Source organism: Sciurus carolinensis, chromosome 3 (genome assembly GCF_902686445.1).
Source record: "Sciurus carolinensis chromosome 3, mSciCar1.2, whole genome shotgun sequence".
Lineage (NCBI taxonomy): Eukaryota > Metazoa > Chordata > Mammalia > Rodentia > Sciuridae > Sciurus > Sciurus carolinensis.
This window is the reverse complement of record NC_062215.1, coordinates 92,460,982-92,487,148: the sequence shown is the minus strand read 5'-3', so window position 1 is coordinate 92,487,148 and position 26,167 is coordinate 92,460,982. Positions and strand designations below refer to the sequence as shown.

General features: G+C 30.5%; 1 protein-coding gene across 1 annotated transcript in view; it reads left to right on the top strand.

Moving 5' to 3' along the window:
- Lrp1b (LDL receptor related protein 1B) overlaps window positions 1-26,167 on the top strand; it is a 1,852,169-nt gene that overhangs the window by 1,601,757 nt on the left and 224,245 nt on the right. Inside the window, 5 exon segments of the mRNA XM_047543195.1 lie at window positions 4,690-4,873; window positions 7,124-7,209; window positions 13,128-13,250; window positions 15,267-15,448; window positions 25,172-25,371. Coding sequence (XP_047399151.1) covers window positions 4,690-4,873; window positions 7,124-7,209; window positions 13,128-13,250; window positions 15,267-15,448; window positions 25,172-25,371 — 775 coding nt within the window.

Here is a 26,167-nt window from a genome sequence, read left to right as displayed (position 1 = left end):
TTTATATGCAACTTTTAACTTCTTATTTCTGCCCTTCCTTTACCCTGTACATCTCTGAAGTTCAATGAGCTAATCATTATTTAATGTAACACTAGAATATCATATTTTTTACATAAGCAAGAAGCAAAAACTAGAAAACATGAGCTATTAGAGTTGAGTGTAGGTACACTAAAAAAAAATCTTGACTAATAACATAATTGCTTTTTCTCTGTACTGTTTCCCTGAAGAGGGTGATTCACTGGCAAAATTGATAGACAGAAATAGTTTCTAAAAACAACTTTTTTCAGTATGTTGAACTAGTGGATTAAACTAACACAATACTGGAATATAAATTTGTGGGTTAGGATAAAATTAATTATGTAGATACAGAAAACCTCATTAAGAGAAATCCATTTATAGGCTGGGGTGTAGCTCAGTTAGGTACCTGCTTAGCATGTGGAAGCCCCAGGGTTTAGGGCCTAGTACCACTTTTTTAAAAAAATGATTTATTTGAAAATTCTTTGTTTCTTTTTCATTTTTTTTTAACTGAGCAGTAGTTCTGTATGAATCAGTGGTAGCATAGAGTGTCTATAAAATACAGTGTACTTATAATTCAGACAATTACTGAAGTTAGATTTTGCTTTTTTGAGTTCTGTGTCCAACAGAACTCACCTAGGATACTATGTACATTTATGAACATGATATTTTGTCAAAAGTCCCTTGACAAATTGAAGTGAACTCAAATTTATACATACTAAAGCTTAAAGAGTCTGGAGCACAAGTCTTTGGAAGAAGTTTGGCTAAAGCAGAGATGACTTGTTAATGGTATTTAAATATATAAAGCTCCATAATGTAATAGGAAGCATATCAGGTCTGAGTTGTTTCAAACATTGGAATTGGGGTTGGAAGACAGATTCTGTTCAAGATAAGATAGAATTTTCTAAAATTAGAACTTTTTACATTGAAATGAGCTGTCTTACATAGTCATCTCTAGAAGTATTTCTGCAGTAGTTAAATGAACTTCTTAAAAGAATGCTAGAGATAAAGAATGTGTGTGAGAGACCAGGCTCCTTTCCTTGCCAGTTCTAATATTCTGTGACAAGTCAGTCTTATATAATGGCAAATTTAGCTAAACAACCAATTCGCTAATTTTAGTCTCAGATCTTTTGGTATAATGATTAACTTAACTGTATCAATAAAATTTGTACTGTATATCAAATGGGATCCTAATTAGAATAAGTTATACTCTATTTTTGTATGTCAAAATACAATCTACTGTCATGTATATCTAAAAAGAACAAATTAAAAAAAAACTAAAAAAACTTTTCACTGTATAAAAGTATAAACTAAGAGCTACAATAATCATTCCCCATTGCAGGAAAAATAAATAAATAAATAAAGGATTAAATACTGGGAATGGCAGTGTACTCAGTGGTAGAGTTAGTAGTTATATAGCGTGTGTAAGGCCCTGGATTAGATCCTCAGCACTGGTGGGGCAGGGGGGAAGGAATATCAAGAAAATTTAAGTTTTTAGACACAGTATTTTATTAAGAAGTATTTTATTGAACTTACAGGATCAAAACATGCATGCACTCATTCACAAACACTGTCATTGGAAAAAGGGAGTAAAACAAATGAGCCAGGACAGTCTTGATGAAAGAGTAGCCATCAGATGATTAATTTTGGCAGTAAATATTTTAAAATTCAAGGGAGCAGGAAAAATATTTACACAGATATATTATTAAGATTATTACAGATAAAGAGTTAAAATTTTAAATCAGGTTTATGAATAATTCTTTAGTTCTATTGCATAAGCATATATTCTATATGACAAATTTCAAAGTGTATCTCTTTTTCTTGTGTGAATTTATTGTCTATCATAACAATCATGTTAGTAGAACATAAAACTTATAGAATATAAAATGGATACCTTATGACAGGACATCAAAACTTAGATACGTACTTAAAATTCTAACACATAGATACTTAGTGCACAGTAATACTATTATTGGCTGAAAGAAAATATCATCCAGAAAAACATACTAAATTATACTTTTTAATCACTTAAAAGATTCCTTACGCAGAAATAATTGTTTATTGTATCAGCATGTAATTTTTCTTCTCTAAAGGGATCATACAATGAAGTGCCAATTCTAGCTGAAATAGACTGAATTATTTAATCATTCAAAGTGTGTGTATATGAAACCTAAAGTGCTGTAAATAATATTCTTAAATGTATACATGCATGTCAAAACTAATATATAAAACTAAACATCTATTGGAAGAAGCAAGACTAGTGCAAAAATTTAAGATGGGAAATAGAATCATAAATAAAAGTTTTAAACAAAGGATCAAACCTAATATTTTACATATTTTTTTTTTTTTGTGTGTGTGTGTGTGTGTATGTGTCTATGACAATTTATCAATGGAGAATTGAATAAAAAGTCAATGATTATTATTGTAAATGAATAATAATGATTAATATAAATGATTATTATTATCATAGAATTCCTTATAGAAAGACACCTTTTGAGAATTTGGGGGTAAAAAAATGTTTTTGTTAAGGTGAACAGATTGGGGACATAATTGTCTTTTTAAAATTCCTCTCCTTCAAAAAAATAATTTATGATTTACTGTAAAACTTATTTGTGTAGAATTGCATATTGCAATAATTTTAACCAATTTTACTTTCAATAAATTAATTTCCTGTATGTTTGTTTTATTGAAGTCACCTATTTGATATAGTGCTTCTATGGATATAGGCATTCAAAGTGATTTTCAACCCTCATTGAAATTAAGATGTGTTTTTTTTTTTTTTATAATGTTGTGTGAGAGGAATTCAATACATTCTATAATATTTATTTCACTTGTCCCACAGTGCTCCTTAATCCAACACTGCTCTGTGTCTATCAGATGGACTTCTGGCTTACTGGCTACATGATCATATGATGTAATTTCCAGGACTTTCCAGTGATCACTTCTGTGTCTTGTCAGATTCTCATTTTTTTAAATTATTTTTTCTTAATTATATATACAATTTACTATTTTAACTGTTTTTAAATGTATGGTTCCGTGGCATTAAGCATTAAGCATTTTCTTTGACCATAGTATTAGCACAAGTTCCTTGTGGCTCCCTAGTACACATTGCCAGCATGGGTCTTCTCAAGGAAAATAACAGTGCCACCAATTTAGATACAATGAGGAGAGGTGGGGAAAATGCTGTGGCTTTTGCTTTCCTTTTCTGGCTTGCCAACGAGTTCTAGAGATTTAAATAATCCTTGTAATTTCTGATTGTTATTAAATCAATGCAGATGTAAATTGTTAAAGGTGAAAGTGCTGAGAGCTTAAAGGACTTCCACCTTATTAAAGTTCTCTGGAAAAATGTATTTTTATATTTGGAGCAAATCCATATAAAGTTGATGTAACTTTTTTGCTTCCCTTCATATAATGAGCATTTTTTTTGTATTTTATACAAGTACTTCTATCCCTTAACTAGTTGGTAGTTGATTATTTAATTTTATGGACATGTATCACTCTAATATCTTTCCCAATGAATGTAAGTTTCTTTTACTCCCAGATAAATGATCCAGATTATGAAATGTTTACTATGAACAACTCTTGAATACAAGTCACTTCAAGAATTGAGAGTTCTTTCTTAACTCACTGTCCTCAGTACTCACAAATTCCTTTATTCATAGGTCATGGAATAGTATTGGTAGACTAATGGTAATAATTATTTGGCCAACTATATGCTCCTTTTCTATAATAATAATAATTCCCATATTCTAAGAAAAGAACAGAAAGACAGTGTACAATCACAGTGTCTAATCGTTTTCAGGAATGAAAAAAAATTACATGGCATGCTGTTTATTCTCAAAGAATTGACATACCAGTTGGTAAATTTCATGTGTCATGATCAGAAGGATGTATAGAACATGAGAGAAGTCAAATGAAAGATTCGATGATACAAATTTATTTAATTACTGGGAGAAAAACAATCTATATGTTAATATTACTCTTTTTGCAGGCAAATTCATCATGCTTTGGTATAAAATCAGATTCAATAAGTAAATATTAGTTGAGACTTATTGTATGTTAAAATTGTGAGTTCTAACTCTTACTGGCTTCACCTTGGAAACTGCACCTCCTTCATGCCTCCATCCTCCTCATCAGTTAACTAAAGATGAAAACATCTACATTATAAATTTCTATTTCTGTAGTAAAGCAAGTGACAATATTAGATGTCTTCAAAGTTCTTCATAAGGATTCATTCTTATGATTGTTAATGTCTTCTAAAAACACAATATAATGCAATAGAAAAGGACAAAATAATTTGAAGGCTTTGTGGGTTTTGTTTTGCCTATCTCTAGACACAATATTTTAGCAGTGTCAATTGTCAATTAACTTTTATAATTTTGCCAATCTCAGAAGATCAAATGAAGATATTTGGAAAAGTTTTCTTTTTAACTTTAACTTCCCATATTATATGCAATTTTCATTAAAGTTTAATTGCTTAAAGACAGAAGGACTTGTCATTACCTATTGTTAATGTAATTAACCTATTACATTACCTATTGTACCTATTAACCTATTACATTACCTATTGTAATTACCTATTGTTTTCTTGCTTGAGTCATGCTGAAGGTATATCCAATAGTAAAAGGCAGTGACAATGATATAAATTGATAATGCTCATTTTTCTTTCCCCAGTGCAAATGCTGGCCTGGATTCCAACTGAAGGATGATGGTAAAACATGTGTGGACGTTGATGAATGCTCTTCAGGGTTTCCCTGTAGCCAGCAATGCATCAATACTTATGGGACCTACAAATGCCTCTGTACAGATGGGTATGAAATACAACCTGATAACCCAAATGGCTGCAAATCACTCTCAGGTATTGAATTGAACTTGCCTACTGATTCAACCTCAGTTACACATATGGATCTTCAATTTTATGCTCATTTTTATTAAATTTACTCCTTCTTGCTGTTTCTGAGATACCAAAAATCTTGCCTACTTCCCTCCATGTGGGACTGTGTCATTATGAATTTGTATGCTGTATATATACTGCTTTGTGTATAATAACATTGCATTTTGATTATGTAAATTATTAAGTATTTGCTAGATTTTGAGAGGGCCCAAAAATATTAACAACTATTTTGACCACTATATTCTGCTGAAACACATATTCTTGAGAGCAAGTTTGATCAAGATCATACAAGAGCATATTATGACATTATTGTAATACTTTTCTTTCTCCACTGTACCACATGTATTCCTACATACTTGCCAAGGAGAACAACAGATTAATGATAATAATAATAAGTAACAATACTAATAGCAAATCTGCTATATAGCACTATTTGAATCCATCCAATGATCCAGAAAATATTATTAAAGCCCTGATTATTCCAACTAGTATGTTTGATTATATAAATCTTTAATAAAGCATGGCACATACCTTTAAAAATATTATAAACCATTAGATGAAAAATCACACATATTATATTGATACAGAGCAACATATGAAAATGACTACTAAAATGAATTAAAAAATGATGGTATTTAAGGGTATATGTAGCTCCCTTAATTTGTTTTAAAATATAATGAATCAACTATTACTTATTTTAAATAGATGCATGTTGTAACATTAGATGTTTTAATATTTGCTTTAACAAAATAGATACCAGGGATAAAAAATTTTAAATAACTTTTTAAAAAACAGGTTAAAACTTTGCGTATTACAGAGAAAAAAATCAATTACTTTCAATTTTTCTTTTCATTGTCACTTATTCTTGGAATATTCTTTCCTGAATCAATTAGAGATTATTTGGAGTCCATTGTTTTATCTGCCAACCTTCTTGCTTCAAGACAGCTCATTGAGTGATATGCCATGTATTTAGTGAGATGGTGCAAGAAAAAGAGATGAAATGTTAAAAGCAGCCAATGTTTCTCTTCAATAAACTTTTCATGAAGCATTATATAAGAAGAGACAAATGCTAATGATTACATATTTATTCTTATATCATGTAAACATGCCATAATTGTTTCACATTAGTAATAATAATTAGAAACTAATGACACTTTTGAATATAAAAAGTATATTCCTGAAGTATAAATTCTTTGATAAAGACAGTCCAGATTTTTTAAACCAATTATATTTGTTTTAAAAAACAGAATTGCCTAGGTATTAATGTAGAGTATTAACTGGTTAATTTTATATTTATATATCTGAACATATATATCTGTGTACGTGTGCTTGTGCTTAAATATATGTATATATACATACACAAACATGCACAAAGACAAATGTTTTACTGAGTTTTTCTAGGATTATAATAATCAAGAATATGATCAAATTGACTCTACTTAAACAGGTATTCAAATAAATGTAGTATGCAGCATTTTCTGAACTTCTTTTCTTTAAGAATGCATTTTACTTCAGAGGACACTGAACTAACATTACAGAGGATCTTCCTATCTGTTGAGCAAGATCAAACTTCATCATGCTCTTTCCTAGATTTTAAAACAAATAAGATAGTAAAACATAATGGACAATCTCATTTGAAGGAATTAACAATTAATAAAGGAATAAAAACTAAGACCCACGAGGAAAGGTAAAAGGAATTAACAAAGATTAAAACCTAAAGTTCAGAAATCACTTGAGAAGTCCTCAGGCACATGAAAAAAGTGTATATGTGCAATGATACCACTTGATCTCCACCCGGGTAATTCTGAAGGTTAACTGGTAGATTATGAAGGAAAAATTTTCTGATTATATGAATGTGTAGTTAAACCATAAAGTTTTTAGATAGGTGTAGATTATCCCTTTATGAATATACATTATTAAATCAGAATGTATCAGCAAATATTTTCTATTTATGCCAAGTCAGTCTTTCAGATGTCCATGAAAATTGAGAGTAACAGAAGAATGCACTCAAAATTATGTAGATTTCTGTATTCCTTCAGGTTTTGATGTCTTTTCATTTTTCTATTGACCACATTGTTGGGTGTAAACTTTTAACCATTAATCTACCAAAAACACAGTGTGTTTGAACTTATATCGTTGTTAAACTGAACTGAAATTAAGCAGAGGAGATCATAAATATTAAAAACCTAACATGCTCTTTGTTTTGAAATTCAGATGAGGAACCTTTTCTAATTCTTGCTGATCATCATGAGATAAGGAAAATTAGCACTGATGGCTCCAACTACACACTTTTAAAACAGGTATGATTCTGTAACATCAATTATGGATCCTCCAGACATGCATTTGTAGTGCAGAAATACAGTACAATTAGAATTTATATAACAAGTATTTATGGATGCATACCTATGTAAGCATGTATATAATATTACCAAATATGCTCTTTCATTAGTGATGAGCAGGTAGTGCTTTCAACCTGCCATATCACATAGTACTGAAGAAGGTAATGTAAGAGAAATATTATCTCAAGAATAACTGAATTACAGAAAACATAATTCTCTTAAGGTATTTAGTGAATTACCCAAATTGTTTTTCCTACATTGAGATATAAAGTAATCTTTTACTGAATGTTACGTTCCTGTTCATAAAACCAGGAAATACAACAATATAGATGATATCTAGTCTTTAAAATTTGGAATAACCAAAAGAGAGAAAGCAAGATTAGAACAGTCATAATCCAAAGGTTACAAGAAGACCTGTTTTCAGTCTCATCCTCTCCTGTCTCAGCACCAACCACTTCAAGAGAAACTGGACTGATGTGTTTTTATGTTTGACTCCTGTTCTCTGAGTTTGTTTATATATGTGATTTGAGATGAATAGTTATAACTTGTATTTTGTAACAGTATGTCGAACTGTGAATTATTCACCATGAATGTATTTTTTTCCCTCGAACAAATTCAAATTAAAAATAGAGTGAAACTACATGTACTAGGGAAGTTACGTACAGTTAGAATGTATTTTTAGTTTTAAAAGCAAAACATCTTTCCTTGGATATGCTTAGTTAGTATCTGTTTGACTACAAATATCTCTGTTCCAGCTGTATAATATATCAACAGTAAAACATTTCTTATATTTGTGGTATGTTTATGAGAGTGTTAGATATAAATGAAGAGCACCATTCATATGGTGACTTTTTGGAAACATAAAAGAAGATTTACAATCATCCTAGGTATCTGAGAGGGAGGTTGGTTTCAAGATTTTCAAAAAAATCCAAAATGTATAGATCCGGGCTGGGGATATAGCTCAGTTGGTAGAGTGCTTGCCTTGCGAGCACAAGGCCCTGGGTTCAATCCCCAGTACTGCAAAAAAAAAAAAAAAAAAAAAAAGTATAGATCCTCAAGTTACTCATATAAAAAGGAGTAGTAACTCCATATAATCTACACACATCCTCCAGTATATTTAAAATCACATGTAGATTAGTTATAATACCTAATACAATATAAAAGTTTTATAAATAGTAGCCTTTTTAGAGAATAATCACATGGAAAAAATCTGTACATGTTCAATACAGATGTAATTTTTACCATTATATTTTATTGTGGTTGGTTGAATCAATGGATATAGACCCCAAGGATATGGGAAGGACTGACTGTCCTAAACAAAAGTTACTTTTACTACTGACTGATGGATTTCTTCACTACAATCTTTAGAATTCCTTCATTTTGCTTTAGCATTGAGAGTAACTTCAAGTGCACATATCCATTAAGCCAGTGTGATATTGACTAATCCTGACAAAGTCCCATCTTTCCAGACTTCTTCCACATAACAGGTTGAATTACAGTTTAAAAAAGAAAGAAAGAGGAGAAAGAGCAGCAGTGTAAGAGAAGGATACCAGGGGGAGAGAAGTGGAGAGGGAGGCAGGGAGTATTGGGAACTGAAATGGAGAAAACTATGTTATGTGCGCTTAGGAATATGTCAAAGGGTACCCCACTATTATGTATAAGTATAATACATAAAAAAGTATTTAAAATATTTTACATGAAAATCCAAATTTTTTGTCTGTTTATGAAGAGTAGGAAAGCATAGAGTGCTACCTTCACATACTCCAATGGTCACATCCCAGAATTGTAGCAGGTGCCATTTTGACTTAGAGTCTATGTTCTCCAGTCCACTGGAGTCCTCAGATATTCCATGGCCTTTCAACATGTGTACTTGCCTGGTTCCTGAATGTCTGTGGATTTGGGCTCTCACTTGGAGTTTGGAATGTGGCACCAATATGCACTACGTCATACTGTCTCTCTCTTCATATATGGTTCGGTGGGAAACTGTATTAAAAATTAAAATGTTTTCAGGTGTTTATGAAATCCAGACAGAAATCTATCTAAAGTACAATAATTAGACAGCTGTGTCTCTGGGAGTTGATACATAGGAGTAATCATTTGGGAAGAAGTTTTAAGAATGTACAACTGATTTAAAATGAAATTTTTCTTTGCTGTACACATTGTTTCCTAAATAATCTAGCTTAATACTATTTTTCTGTACAGTGTATTTTTAAAACATATTTAAATATATTTTTTAAACATATTGTCTGTGTCTTCTCAGTCCCTCAATCCTCTCTAAATTTAAAAATCAGATACGTCAGTCATTGGTTTTCTGGTGTGTTCTCTGGATGTTTCTTATCTCTTAACTAGTATTTTTGGCATTTCACTTTTCATACTATGTGATTTTAACTTAATGGGAAGTGATTCTCTATTTAGAATACCCTATGTTTAAGCTCAGGTAAACTGCAAGATTAATGAATACAGCAACAATATTTATTGTGTTCATGAGAGAACGCTAACAATTTTCAGGTTCAACTCTTTGTTTCATTCTTCAACCCTGTAGCTCAGGACATTTTCAATTGGTATTCCTTTCGTTGTCTTTCATGGCTAATATGTTGTCTGAGATTGTTCTTAGAGGAGCAAAATTATTTTTTTCTTCTATGCTTAATTTAAGTCTGTTTCTCATAATGGACCTACTTTAGTACACCCTTTAATACAGCTCTTTTTTCTGGTGGTATCATTTTAGACTATTGCAAATCATTAGTACATAAGTAGGGGAATTTCAGATTCTTTTCTTAGTGTTTAAGTTTATGAAAATAAATAAGGAATAAAGAAGGTAAGGTAGTTCATGAATACCCTGAACATCTGTGTTTTGGGGAAACATTTATTAATGATGGTCCCCAAGTGAGGAAGTAGATACTCCAAAACACTAAAGACAAACCTCATATCAAGTTTTACCTGTGGGCTGTCTGTACTATATTATTTCTGTGAGGGATCAAATTTTTAAGGACAACCTCATCATAGCACTTTAAAATTTTAAGGGTGTTTTAAGCAGTAAAATCATTTTTTTTCCCTTTAGAGGTTCTATCCACATATGTAGAATGAATTAGAAGGCAGAGGTAGTTAATTATCTCTCCACATTTTCTCTCAACCCAATAAATGAAAAGACAACACCATTGCCTTGGTTTTTGGAACTTTTATGTGTAACTGGTTAAGAAAATGATTATCCTAATATGTTGATTTTTGCTCCTTTTGTTATCAGTAATAATCTCATGAAATTTTATTTCATAAACTTATAACAACTATTAGAATTCTTTTTTTTTAAACCATACGTATTCTGAAACATAGGTGTGGTGCTAAGCCAGCTACAGTTTAAATTCACATACCATGCTAAGAATATTGTATTTTAATAACATGGATTTTAGGAATGAAAATTAATCAAGTAACTTTCCAATATGTTATCCAATGCAATTCTAGCAGTGCTTTTATTCCAGTAAATTGTATAGAGAAACAAAATGCAATTTCCTAAATTAATCATCTTGAACCAAAGGGTGCAAATCTTCAGCTACAGAAATGAAAGAAGCAAATAGGATTTTGATGAAACCAATTTTCAGCTCTGAAACCACTGGGATGACTCTAGTTTTCAGACATTATTTTGACCATACCCCTGGCTGTTTTAATGTTCCTTGCATATGATTCTACAAAGAGAGCATTGCAGAGTTTTCTGTGGGGATTAAGGGTAAAGCCATAGAAAAAAGACCAGCTTGTCCAGATATGTCAGAATTCAGAGACTCAGCTCCTCTGCATTTCCAGCTTTAATTTCTTATACTTGACTTACTAAATTCGAAATTGAATTTTTATTATCTAAATTGATTATTGCTAAGAAAGGAATTCTGCCATGGTTGGGGATTGTATGTAAATCCTTGCTAAAGTTAGAGACAAGTTTCTTTCCCTGTTTCCTATAAAGCTCTCTATTTTAGCCATCTTAATTGCCAAACCATCACAGAAGCCTAACACACACATTTACATTATTTCCTCCAGAGAGAAAAAAGCATTTGAACAGAGAAGATATTATAGAATGCTACTGAGGTGATTTTTATTAATCTCTCTATGAAACTTGCTAGAATATATTTAATTTATGTTTTAGAAATTTGATTTTTTATAGCTACTTTCCTAGATGTATATAGTTGAGTGCATTTAGTTAAGAGATTCTCCAGTTAATAGTATGTGAAGGGATACTTAAGGAATCTTTTGAAAGTGTAACTAAAAATTACTTGTCATTTTTTTAACATTTATAATCATTATTCTTTATTAGCAATATTGCCAGTAAGAAATGTATTTATTTATCTGAGTTTAGTGAGGAATTTATTCCTGGGTCATGTTTTCTGCCTGTATCTCCTATTTACGACCAATATCATGTAATTATATGGGGTTAGGATATTTCAGATTAGATTTATAATGTGGAACTGAAGAAAAAGATTGTCCATGTTAAGCCAAATAAAAGTGTAAGATTTGATTTTGATGTTATCACCATTGTTACTAGAATTTAGCTTTGCTGCAAGAAGAAAAGAAAAACAAATATTTCATAGAATCTGAATAGTAGTCATTTATCCTTGGCCTGAATTTTATAAATCTATGGCAGTGTTGCTATTGTTATCTGATTCTGAATTCTGAGACTAGATGTGGACACTGAATTCAGACCTGGGAATTACCTTCCTTCCTATAAGTTGCTATACCTCCCTTCCTTACCAAACAACAGCAAACAAAATCTGTTTCCCTGAAGATGCTAATCCTTACCCATAAAACTGCAATTGCTTTACAATTTGAGATGTAAGGACATCTCTAGGGTGAATGTTGATGTATACAAGCTCTACATAATTATAAACACATGGCAACGATCTCTTGGGGTTTTACCAAGTATGTTTAATATCAATTATTTAATAATATGTAAGAATTTACATATTAAAAAACTATTCCAATGTTAAAATTAGTTAACACAATTGAAATTCTGACCCAAATTTGGTAGTCTATAAACTAGTAAACATATAAGTACTAAAATAGGTCATTTAAACTCTCTTCATAATCATTTTACCAACTCACTAACTAATAAAATACCCAGATTCTGATGTACAATCCCCAAATCTAACTAAACAGCAAAACAGACAACCAAAAAATCTATAGCATCTAGAAACCCAACAGCTGAATTTGTGTTCTGTTTTGTTTCCTACTAAAAAATACATACCTGTGGGTCTGAAGGGAGGCATTTTCTCACACTTCCATCAGTAGAATAAAAAAATGTTGAATATCTATTTCCTCCTTCGTCGAATACTCACCTATGGTCATAACTTTTAAATTCTAATATGACATCCTATTGCCTGAGGAGCCATTTGAAGCATGAAAAAAGGAAGTTCATTGATGTTGTTGGGACAAGAACTGTTGCAGAAAGTTAAATTTCTAAACCTCCCTTTCTCACTCATCAGATGGCTATCCAGGTCTCACCTTCATTCTTCAGTGATTTTCTACCTTCCCGATTTAGATGAATGCTCTTTTTTGTTTACTCCCTAGTACAGACACTAATAATATTGGCATCAAATTTATTTTCAGTATTAAGAAATGCCTCCTTAAATTTTTCCCCCACCCACCTTACTGGCTATCTAAACTCCTATACATTCCAAAAATGTGTCCTATTTGGGAAATATTTTTAAATGAATTATACATCTTTTAATGTGCATACCATGGGGGAAATTTTAAACATGCTGCTTAATAACAATGGTCACTAAAGTTATTTATTGTAATAACTTGAGAATCAAAGGGAGATAATGATTCTCATTAACTCCTAAATATTTTTAAATAATTTTTATTAACTGTTACTAGAAATATATATTTTTTTTAATTTTTAGGGGTTAAACAATGTTATTGCTATAGACTTTGACTACAGAGAAGAATTCATCTATTGGATTGATTCTAGCAGACCTAATGGAAGTCGCATAAATAGAATGTGTTTAAATGGAAGTGACATTAAGGTAATTAAATATTGCAATGATGGGACTACTGAGTATTTTATTGCCATGATTGATTAGAGTAGAATATGCTATATGATATAAATGATATGACTTTTAGTCTGTATTACCTTCATTTCAATTTTGCATTTGTACTGTGTAATGTAATGTGCTTTAAATATGAAATAAGAGCATTTTTATCCTTATGTTGTATTATAATGCTTTTATTTACAATATGATAAAAATAAAATTAAGAAAATAAAATTTAGAAACCAGTCTACACCCCTAGAAAATGTGATGCATGTCTGCAGTTTGAATGATTAGTGCCTAAGATTCGCTCGTGTTGATTTAAATACAAGGGAAAGTTGAGTATTACCATTTTAATTAAAAAAAAATGCAATCTATATATGTCAGAGTATAGATTGCAATTGTAGCATGGTTAAAATCAATCTACTATAGATGGGAAAACTGCATGCACTTGATATGTAGAAAATCATGAATGTTCTGAATTGATATCATCAAGAATAAATATGCATCACTTTCTCATTATAAGCTATTTGGTATGATTTTATGTTATCCTGAATTTTAAAATCAAATTATGAGTATCATATATTTGCAGCAAAATATACTAAAAAATAAATTGTAAATTTAAACAGATGTCTTATCAATATTTTAAACTTTTTTGTAGTCATTTATAATATCACCAAAAGTTTAAAAGCAATCAATTTTAAAATATTTATGCAATCTACAGAGGGATATTTCAACTGATTCAAGATAACTGTATTTAATAATGGCTTAGAAAATGAAATATCAGTATATGATATTCATAATAGATTGATTGTAGTAGACCCAGTGAACAGATAGAACAAATAAGAAGATTTTTTTAATTTTATAATTTAATTTTGACAATTTATCTTAAAAATTTATGAAATTTACATTAGTCAGAGTTGATCATATTTTTTACAAGAAATTAAAAGTTTTTATTACCTTTATAGTTTTTGAAAGTACTTAAATTTTTTAAAGTCTGTTGCCTCTACTACTCCATTATTTAAATCATAACAAATTAGTATATTCATCTTTTCTTCCAATGAGATTACTAATTCATGGATGTTCAGTTAAATGGCCAGTCATGTCAATTTTTCAAATTTGCTGTCTGGGATTAAAAAAGGTATAAGTATGCCTTGAAATCAACACAGAAGATTAATATTATTAATTGTTACAAATACATTACCACTTACCTACATTATCAATGGCATTAGGGATATGGATGAGTATAAAATTCAGTGTCTTCTTGTCTCTAATTATACAAACATTGGCTTCTATGCAACTCCAAGATTCACTTGTTTCTCACAGTCTTAAAACTGAGAGTTCTGAGAACTCAGAAATACTTGTCATTGGAAGATTTCACCAGAGATTTTACATACATCAGATTTTTACACAGAAATCCTGTATCCTTAATGTATTTGGTATTGTATGGGTTTGGTAACAGCAGTTGTATAAGCATTTTTATTTCCCTTTTATCTAGGATCAAAATATTTTGTGCACACTCTCATCTCTTGCTGCAGTCATTTTTAATAGGGCAAAAGAGCAATTGGAAGAGTGGTGAATACTATTGATAATAGCACAGAACCTGTGAAAAATAATATCAATAATTATCAATAATATAATAATATCAATAATATCAATAATATCAATAATATCCTACATGTGATAGATTTTTGTCCCATATTTTAAGAGCGTGAGTACTTAGTGAGTAGCTCTAGTGAAAATGTGAAAACCAACTGTACAACCGTCAACACATTTCTATTTTAGTTTTATTTTTTTCTTAAGACTGCTGATAATTTCAAAGGGCTGATTACATATTAAGTAATTTCTCTCAAACAAGTAAATAACTGTATTGTGGTCAATTGTTTTCTTCTTATCTAAATTCCATTTCTCATGTGTAAATAGATTTCTTTATCTCAATAAAAAATCACGAAGCAATTACTCAGTTTTTATTCTAGGCATTTATGTAACCTTTTAAAATTCTTATTTTATTAGGTAGTGCATAACACAGCTGTCCCCAATGCACTTGCTGTGGATTGGATTGGAAAAAACCTCTATTGGTCTGATACAGAAAAAAGGATGATTGAAGTATCCAAACTCAATGGCTTATATCCTACTATACTCGTTAGCAAAAGGCTGAAGTTTCCCAGGGACCTGTCTTTAGATCCTCGAGCTGGGTTTGTAATAAATGTTAAAAATCTTAACGATTAAGGATGTGGATTGCATTGATTGTGGTAAATCTAGTTGTCTGGGTCATTAACATGAAATTTTAATATCATTTTTGAATGTATAGAAATTCTTACTGAATAACCAAGAATAGTAATATGACTATAACTGTGAGAGAAATGAAATTATTAAATTTCACAACCATCTTTTAGAGTTTTAAAACACATTTTTTTTTCTAACTTATCAATACATTTGTTGTGGAAAAGAATAAAACATATGTATTTCACCAATTTTAGTTATTTTAAATGTTAAAGAAAAGTTGAATGAGAAACAAACTTTCAAATCAAATTTTTGCAGTGGTGGTGGTGGTCACAAATATGAACAATGTAATTCCTGCACTACTTTATAGCAGGAGATGTAAGCAGTATTCATGGATAATAAGTGACAAGATGAATCATCAAATGCATTCAAGAGGAAAAGAAAGTGAGAATAATGGGAAAAGTACATGTGGAGCTGTGTATCATTTGCATTTTAGTGTGAGGATGATGAAAAGTCATTGCAAAGTTCAAGGACGGCAACCTGGAAATTTCAGATGAGGGATGAACACACATTAAGGTGTCAAAGCGGTCTGGTGTATGATTTCTAAAGTTCTATAGATTATGACCATTATCTGTCACATTCAATTATGTTGTGTTGGTAGGAAGAGAATACATACCTTTTTATTTTTTGTACTATAATTTAGAGTGATTGCATGCTCCAAAATTATCTTTGTAGAAGTTCAACCTACCCAACACATTTGTTGAAATAACAAATTTAGAGAAAGTTCGATGTTTTAAAAATGGGATACATTCAGAGTGGCAAGTATTATGAAAATAGTAGTGCTCTTAATGTTTTCCTGTCTAAATATATTTCACAAACTATGTTATATCAAATAATTTCCATTTATCATGCTGTTCGTAGCAATTCGATTTTGTTTCCTATTACTATGTGGTATCTCTGTTTTTTGGTTCTGTTTATAATTGGCAATAGTACCTTTTATAGCTTAATTTAAAACATTAATTTGGGTAAAGGCAAAAGAACTGTGCTGTGAATGCATTTGAGTTTCCAAGGTAATGGGTACCTTTTCACTTTATATACATAATGATGAAATCATTACAAATGATTATGTAATCTTTTGTTACCTTTTAAAATATTTTCTTCACCATGCAACAGAAATTTCAAAATGTATCACTTTATTAAAATAATATGTCTTTGAAATAGACACAAAAATCTGCTTCTATCAATGTTTCAGAAAATAATAGCCAAATGTATTAAATTTGGCTATCATCTATATTCATTCATAAGCATGTGAATATTTTAATTCTACTACTATTGTTCTAGAAACTATTTTGAATGTCTAAACTATTATATTTATTTTTTTTCCAAAATCAGTATGGCTGGCATAGCTTTTCATTTCATACCATATTAGATGATTGGCTTTCTAATGAAAGAAATATTGCCTATTGGATAACAATTGTCTCACAGAATTTCCTGTTTATGAAGGAAAAACTGTGTTCTAACCTAGTGAGTGCAGCTGAATGTAGTTTGATGTTTTATTTCTCCCAGGTTATAGTTATTACTCTATAAACTGAAAGCATCCTTCAGTTATCAACTTAAACTCATCCATTAAAAGTGTCAATTAAAACTGGCAAGTACTCAATCATTGCAGATGTTATGAAAGACTCCCTTGATTTTATTTTTGGATATTATTTGGATTATAATATGTATTTGCCATATTGTAAACAAAGCAATAGATAAAAATTTAATACTTTTATGAAACAAATAAAGCCACCTATTTTAATAGCTATAATTTAATGGCACCCTTTTGTTCATGCTGTTTTCCTAGTTCCCCAGAGTGAGTAATAAGCAACCTGGATTTTAGCTCTTATGAGATGAGCATGAGGCTGAAAATGCTTCCACTATATAAAATACTGTACAATCCTGCTTCAAAATGACACCTTAAATTGTAAGATTATTTAATAAGAACTCTTCAGTATAAGAGTACACTGTGATTTGCATATGGTCTGAATATGCCAATACCGCTGACCCCTCTTTCCTTGAGAGCTGTGTTTCCTGTTCTGATATTTAGTAAGTGGCAAGGATTTATTTAATGATCCCTGAGGTGTCTAATGTAATGAAACAACTAAGCTGTTAGGAGGTATCTTGCAGTTCTTTTCTATATTTTATTAAATAACAATCAATTTGAATACAGTAGTTAGTAAAAGCAGTAAGAATATACAGGTAGACAGATGGATCATCTTCCTGGTTGTTACATATCAGCTCAGAAGTAATCTTGATTTTTGTCACAGTTTTATCCTAATCATTCTGTTATCTATTCTAATGTTTGAATGAATTTTATATTTATAATAATTTGGAGGAAATTAATTTATATTAAATATTTGTAAAAAATTATCATTTATGAAAAATGTACAGTATTTTAACATGGAATGGAAAATATAATGTTAAAACCATGCTGAACATAATTTTACCTTTTGAAATTATTAAGCTGTCACTTTAGGTTATCATAACAAAAGAACAATATGAATTATATTTCAGGATATGTTATCTATCCTTAGAATTTATATTAAAGCGAATGTGTGATAGGTCTAGTTAACAAAATATATTAATCTACTTATTCATTCATTCAACGCATATCCCTTCTGAATTCAGTGTATATCTGGCACTGTTCTAGGAAAGAATGAGTCTAAAAATAAAAGGCACATTATATGTCTCTAAGAATTCACATTCAGTAAATGGTTAAGTGAGAAAATAATTACAATGCAATGCACTAACACATAAGGAAGAGAAAAATAGAAAATATGTCAGTCTTCCCTATGGTCAGGAAAAAACTATAGAGAAAGAAGTAGCAAGGTGATATTATGTACTTCAAGGGCAGAAGCTATTTCTGACTCTATAGGAATGCACAGACACAGAGAAGAACATGTCATGTCCATATCCAGTCAATTTCAAGGAACTCATAGGATGGGAACATATTCCACAACTCTGGAGGTGTGGAACTGGTTCACTTTACAGAGTAAAAGAGACGGAAGAATAAGTCACAACCCACCCCTTCCCTCCCCCCCCCCAAAAAAAAAAAAAAAAAAAACAGCAGAATGACAACGAATGAAACTTTCAAGACTTTCAAGACTAGAGGAATGATTTTCCAGAATACGGGGAATACATTTAAACAGGCAGATGCCAGCAAGGGAAATGATCATTTTGTAAACTGCTTGGGATTGAAAGTTCTCATATAAAGACAATGAAAATGAAGATAAATACAATTTCTTTAGCATTCATGGGTTAGGAAATTTTCATCTTTATTACCTTAGATGCACGTACTGTTTATGCAGAATCTCTAGAAAGATATGAGTTTATTACTTTCCTTATAACATATTTAAAAACATTCAACTGGCTAATTGTCTTAGAATCACTTAATTAATAAACTATTAGGCTGGGGGTTAATTCAGTTTTCAGTCATTGGTTGTGTATTTTTTCTTATTATATCACTTTAGAGTTTCCAAGTAACAAAATGATCTTGAACCATTAGCATGTTTTGCGAAAGCCCCCTAAATAAGAGAGAAAAGAAAGAACACTACAAGTCTCTCTCTTTTTTTTTTTTTCCATTTTAGCAATAGATATTTAAAAGTAACTTACAAACTGAATATAGAAGATACAAAATTTTACAAATAAAGAAAACTGCTGAGTATGGTGGCCCATGCCTGTAATGCCCCCAACTCTGGAGGCTGAAGCAGGAGGATCTCCAGTTCAAACCCAGCCTTAGTAAAAGCAAGGTGCTAAGTAATTCAGTGAAACTCTGCCTCTAAATAAAATACACAATAGGGCTGGGGATGTGGCTTAGTGGTCAAGTGGTCAAGTGTCCCTGAGTTCAATCCAGTTATCCAAAAAAAAAAAAAAAAAAGAAAATAAAAGAAATTAAAAAAAAAAAAAAACTGCCTAAACCATTATAAGCATGGATTTTAAAAAATGTATCTATTATTAATTTATTTATTCTTTTAGATATTTATTTTTGTTGCTATGCTGAGATACAACAAGCTATGTAGAGCTTTACCACTGAACTGTAACTGCAGTCCCAGGTCTTAGTTTGAAAGATATATTTTGTATTAATTTATTTTTCTAAAAGTCTATCAGCAAATCCAGAAAAAATAGTAGTGAGTCCCAATTTGAATTTGAGTATATCTTAATAAAATTGTGAAAGAAGCTTAAATACTTGGCATCTGTATCCATCATTGTCAATATAGGTAAAAATAGTGCAAATACATTTGTGAAGACATATTTTAAGCTTCTGTATCTTTGTTTATACTAGTTCTTATTCTTAGAATATCCTTCTGTTATTTCTCCATTTTTCCAATCAGCATAAATATCACTTTCTCATCAGCAGAAACTACTCCTGAAATGTACCTAAGTGCCCCCTACATATGGAACACTTAACATTATAGAACTATTTTTAGTGTAAATGTCTTATCTCTCCATTTAGAAAATGAGTAGCTTAACACACACACAAAAATATCTTAATCATGTTTGTGCCTACCCCAGAGACTGTTAAATTCACTGGTGAGGAAAATAATAAATGGGTAACCAGAGTTACACAGAGAATGGAGTTATAAAGATAGAGACACTGCACCTGGCCCCTATGCACAAACTAGTACATTGATATGTAAATAACCTGCATGTTTCAAAGAGAAGTCATAAGGAAACTCATTGTGAGGAAATGAAACGTGTACCAGGATGAAAATTCAGTTTATTATTTTTGCAAAGAAGCACAGAAATATTTCATTAAAATTTACACACACAAAGGAAAAATTTCCCACCAAATTTTAAATTTTTATAAACAGCTGATTTCAGTATTTCTATATTTGGGTAAAAATTCACAGGGAGTGAATATAAATGATTAATTTTATAATTCAGATCAGAAATAATTGCAAGTGGAAGAAGCTTCTCAAAATTTATTGCTGGATTTTAGAAAAAATAAAAGCTGTGAGAAGACTTCTATTTAATTCATTTTAAAGAAAAATAATGCATTATGTTCAACTATAAAAGACATCCTCAGAATCCAAAAGCCTGTTGTTATGGTTACAAGCAGATGTTTTTTATTTATTTATACTTGATTATAACTTACACAATAGGTACTATTTGGACTGAGATTTTTCTTATGTGGTCTTGTGTAAATATTGCATATTATCTAGATACAACTTGGGGTCTTCTTTCAACATTTCACCGAAATCTTATTTTTTTTCTTTAATTATTTACAACAATTTTTTCACAAAGGTAGTTATTTAGCAGTTGTATTTTAGAAAGTAAAATTACCATTTTTCTAGTGTAGACTTATTCACATATTTGGAAAAGAACAATAAATGAGACTTTTTTGAAAAGAAGTGATATTTAGCCATCAGAAGTTAGCTGTTATTGAAATACATAATAAATTCTTATGAATATTCATATTTTATTCAGTTAAATTTTACTTCATTCCAATGCAGTGGAATATTTTCATAATATTCTTCTGATTGATGAGTACTTAAATTGGCAAATATGTGAATAGTGACATACATAAGATCCATCTAAATCATGTAATAATGTGCATGCAATCTGGAGGCAACAGGCAACTTAGTAGATGTGTAAAATTAAACCAAAAAATGAATCAGTGCACATATTTGTATCCAAGGTATTTGAACAACAATAGCTAGTATTTGCTGAACACTTGCTATGTGTTTATCAAAATTCTAAATTTGTTTTGTGTATCCTCTCTTTTAATCCTCACAATAGCCCTATAAGAAACTATTATTAACTCTTTTCAGCATTTGAGTAAATCCAGTCTCAAGGGGGATAACTAAAGTTTCCAGGTTTACATAGCCAGTAATAGGAGAACCTGGGATTTGAATTCAGGTAATCTGTTTCTAGGATTTGATGACTGAAGACTCTACAAAATGTTTATTAGAAAATAAGCTAGTCTAAAAGTAACTTACTAGAGACATGAATCCTTATTCCAGTTTATAGTGCTATCATAATCAACAAAGCACATAATCTCTTAGGGTCTCAATTGATCAGTCCATTTATCAGTGAAGGACTTAAACAACATACATAATCTTTAATACTTGTTGAAAAATTAAAATCTTTTTTTCTTTTTCTGTTTTTGGTACCAGGGATTGAACCCAGGGATGCTTAACCAATGAGCCACATCCACAACCCTTCTTTATTTATTTTGAACCAGGGTCTGGATAAGTTGCTTAGGGTCTCAGTAAGTTGCTGAGGCTGGCCTCAAACTTGTTATCTTCCTCCCTCAACCTCCAGAGCTGCTGGGATTACAGGCATGCACCATGCACCACCGTACCCAGTCAAAATTAAAATCTTAAATTATACATTGTCCTAAAATCTAATAGAGATAGAAGATCATTACTTTTAAGAAATTTCTAAGCTAGTTTAAAAAATAAGATTTTCATTTAAGGGACAGATAGCACAAGCTACCTTTGAAATGCCCTCCTCCTTCTAGGTAAAATTTACTTCAGTCTTTTGTAGCTCTGTAGTAAAATAGTTTATCTTACTATGTTTTAATTTTTAGACTTTTTAAAATAATATACACCTCTCCTGAATCCACAGAGATTTTTCAAGGCAAAAGTATTTACCTCTGTGTACTTAGAGATATCTGCAAATTAATATGGTCTCTGTGAATCATTATTTCATAATAAATTTCTCTATCTGCTTAATTAAGCATGGTTTTGGAATTTATCAGAAATGTTTCACCATTGACTCTTAGGATACGGTTCTCTGATTATGAAACATGAGAACCTACATCCTCATGTGTGGTTCAATGACACTTGTAATAAAGAAAGGAGATTCTGTAGACCAGGAGGGACTAAAGCACAATTTCCGCAGTACAGTAATTCTGTGACTGCTCTACGAAAATAGATGTTATGACTCCAGACTATCTGATTGACAAGAGATCCTGCAGCTCCTCTTAGAGAATCACAATGCCATTTAGCATAAAGGTTCTGAGGAGTCCTACAATGAAAAAGGTGTCATGTGCCTTGTTTTACAAAACACTTCTCGAATATACTTGATCTTTTAACCTACCTTGAAAATGTGAACTAACACTAATCAAGGAATAATTTGTGGAGAGCAGAGGGGACAATGTGAATTACATCTTCATGAATATATATTTATAATTGAACAGCCAAGAGGACAGGCAAGTGATATGAAAGCACGGAAATAAAAATATGAGATTGTAACTAAAAAACTTCAGCTAGAGCTGAATGTCTTACATTTCAATAGTGGGTAGTAGTTTGGAGGATATTTGGGCTAAATAAATAATGAAGTGCTCAAATATCAGGGAGAGGACTGCAGTTGTGGGCCTCCCAACTTGAGAGTGATGTGACATGGAACTCTATGACACATAACTTTTCTATTCTTAATATCTTGGTTCATGATAATGATACAAACCAGAAAAAGTTCAGAATGCAGATTAAAATTTAGAATTGAATCTTCTGTGCAAGTTAGAACATTAGAAACTCAAAATTTACCTAATGGATTCAAAACCATTATTATTAACATCCAACAATTTCCAACATTTTTGTTGATATCATCTAATATAGAAATATCTCCTTCCATCTCCTAGATATTTTAATTGTAAGGGCAATAATCTGCAGAGAGTGCAGCTGCATAGAAATAGAAAGTATCTCCAATTGAACCAATCTGGAATTTTTAATGTTACATTAAAACATTTACATTTTATTCACTTATGCCCATTTGTTAAAAAATTATGTGTGAAAAGAAAAATAAGTCAATTGTATCTAACACGTGAGGGAGAAACTGATACAAGCATATCATATTTAGTGGGAAAAACAATTAATATATCAGCATTCCCAAGACTCAGGGTAAGTAAGGCAAGAAGGCATATCCTGATTTCTTTCAATAAGATAAATTACTTTTCATTATGATTTTTTCTGATAGAGTTTCTTATTTTGTGTCTAACTGACATTATCTCTCCTTTAGAAGGAAACACATTCCTCCATAAATTCACTGTAGAAAAGAATTTGTGGTGTTTTTCTGGAAGATAAACTTCACTGACATATGTTGTTTTTAAAAAATGTGATAAAATAATGCAAGATTAAAAAAAAAGAGACCATCATTTTCAGAAGGGCTTGGCATCTATCATTACTTGATGATTTGGAATTTTGTAAATATCTTCAGAAATGACGTAGACAGGCCTTTGGAAGTCTTGGGTAACAAGTCCAGTGATGACCTAGGAGAGACTGACTTGAGAATTCCTGACTCAAGTTTAAGTTTTCATTCTCAGAGCTCCCTTTGAACCTCTGCTCACAAATTTCCCCCTTTTGTTTAGTCCTTACAAGATATATATTCTGCTTTTATGAACCATACTTCATTAGTATATCAATAATACTTTTGCTAATGAATAATTGTTTTGTTATCCATATGATCCATGACTTTATACATACCCCAATGATGATCAACACAAAAAATTCTCAAGTTATTTCCATCAGTTTAGTATTTAATAAGTGGACTTTCCAGAAAAACATTATTTGTTTTCTAGTGTGAAATAAAATATCAAAACATAATTATCTTTGTCAAAAATTATGAGAAAAAATTTCTTTAAAGTACATTTCAAATTTAAACCAAATATCCCAGCACATTTTTAAATCTGAAGAATTAATTGCCAAGGATTAGACTTAGCAAAAAGAAAGGATGAAACCTAGAAAAACCTTACTGGATTAATAGAATTTAATTTCAAGTTTGAATATGAAAAAGACATTAAAAATCCTCTAATTCAAATCTTCAATCATATAAATAAGGAAATGTGTTTTATATTATCAAATACAGTCATATTTGAAAGAAAAGCTGAAAATAATGAAATTTCCAAGTGATGTGTTTGTTATTTGCTATTTATATTTTATGGGGATGCACTATTTTTATTTACGTTAACCTAATTAATATCAATGGTGTTACTTTTAAGTTACTGCCCCTCACCATGTATAGAATGTTCTACTCTGGAACTTATAATAGCATAATTTAAATCAGTGCTCTCCTATAGAACTTTCTGTGGTGATAAACATGCTCTTTTTATTTGCTGTTAGATATAATATCCACTATACACACATAGTCATTTTACATATAATATATGGCATGAAGAGCAATCTGGATCAAATATTATTTTATTTGTTTAGTTTGAACTTAGTAACTGATTAGTGGCTACCACATTGACAAAGCATATTCAAATAAATGATATGCATCCCTCTACTGTTCTTTTGAATTTTCATAGATAAGAAACCAAAAGAAATAGAGTAGTAAATAGATATATACATAGAGACATAGACAAAGACTTAGACATAGAAATAGAGACATTTCTTCAACATAGTATATTTCTTATTAAAATATACATTTGTTACTTTGGGACATCTATAATTTGTTAACACTTATAAAATATCTCATTCTATATATGATGTTATATATTAAAGGAAATGTGTACAATGAGTGAATATTTTAAACCTTGTGATAAAAAAATCACAAAATATTTTATGATGAAGGATTTCTCTGAGAACCAGAGAGATAGTTCAGAGAGATACCAAGAATTAACTTAGGAATAATTGAACAAAATGTGTAATATCATGTGATGGTTTACTTCCAGAGTGTCTGTAAACAAAATGGCTATTGATTTTCTTTCCTAGGTATTTGTATTGGATTGACTGCTGTGAGTATCCTCACATTGGCCGTGTTGGAATGGATGGAACCAATCAAAGTGTTGTCATAGAAACCAAGATTGCTAGACCTATGGCACTAACAATAGATTATGTCAACCAAAGACTCTACTGGGCTGATGAAAACCACATTGAATTTAGCAACATGGATGGATCTCATAGACACAAAGGTTGGCAATATACATGAGTCAATTTTTACCAGTGCATAAAATATTCCTTTAAAAAAAGTATTTATTTTATATGCCTTCTCCCATCAAATACATTTTTCACTTTATGATTACATTACTATACTCCTTTAAGAAAGCATAAATAAATTAGAATTATATATATTTATTCAGAAGTTATATAATTTCTACATAAACAATTTTGATACTTCATGCTTTTTCAAATTCTATTTTTCTAAATTTGTAGTAAATGGGCACTAGTTTCATAAAATATCATATTCAAGTATCCTAACTGAATTGGAATAAATGAATATTTGCTTGTAAATATGAGGTTATGCAATCTGATAGGATATCAGTTTTCTTTTAAAAAATTGGGTAAATAGAACTTTTAGTGTTAATGAAGTAACACCATTTAAATTTGTCAGTTAAACTATGTACATGATTAAATTTACCGTTATCTCATTCATTTCAACAATAAAAGTTAACATGAAAAACAGTTTTCAATTCAAGTAACATTCAGAAAATAATAAAGCATCAATTAAATATGAAATTCTTCAGATACTTTACTTTTCCACTTTGTATAACTTTTAGTAGATTAAAAAACTCTAAGTGTCAAAAAATAGGTGAAGAATTAGAGATAGAGGAATATAACACTAGATTTAAGGAGAGATGGTTTATTAATGAAAAAATATCCAAGGATGAAGAAATTAAAAAGCATGATGGTAAAGATATACTAGTCAAGAAATGGAGTATAGATAAATAGGACATGGATAGAGAAGAAAATACAAATAATCCAAATTAC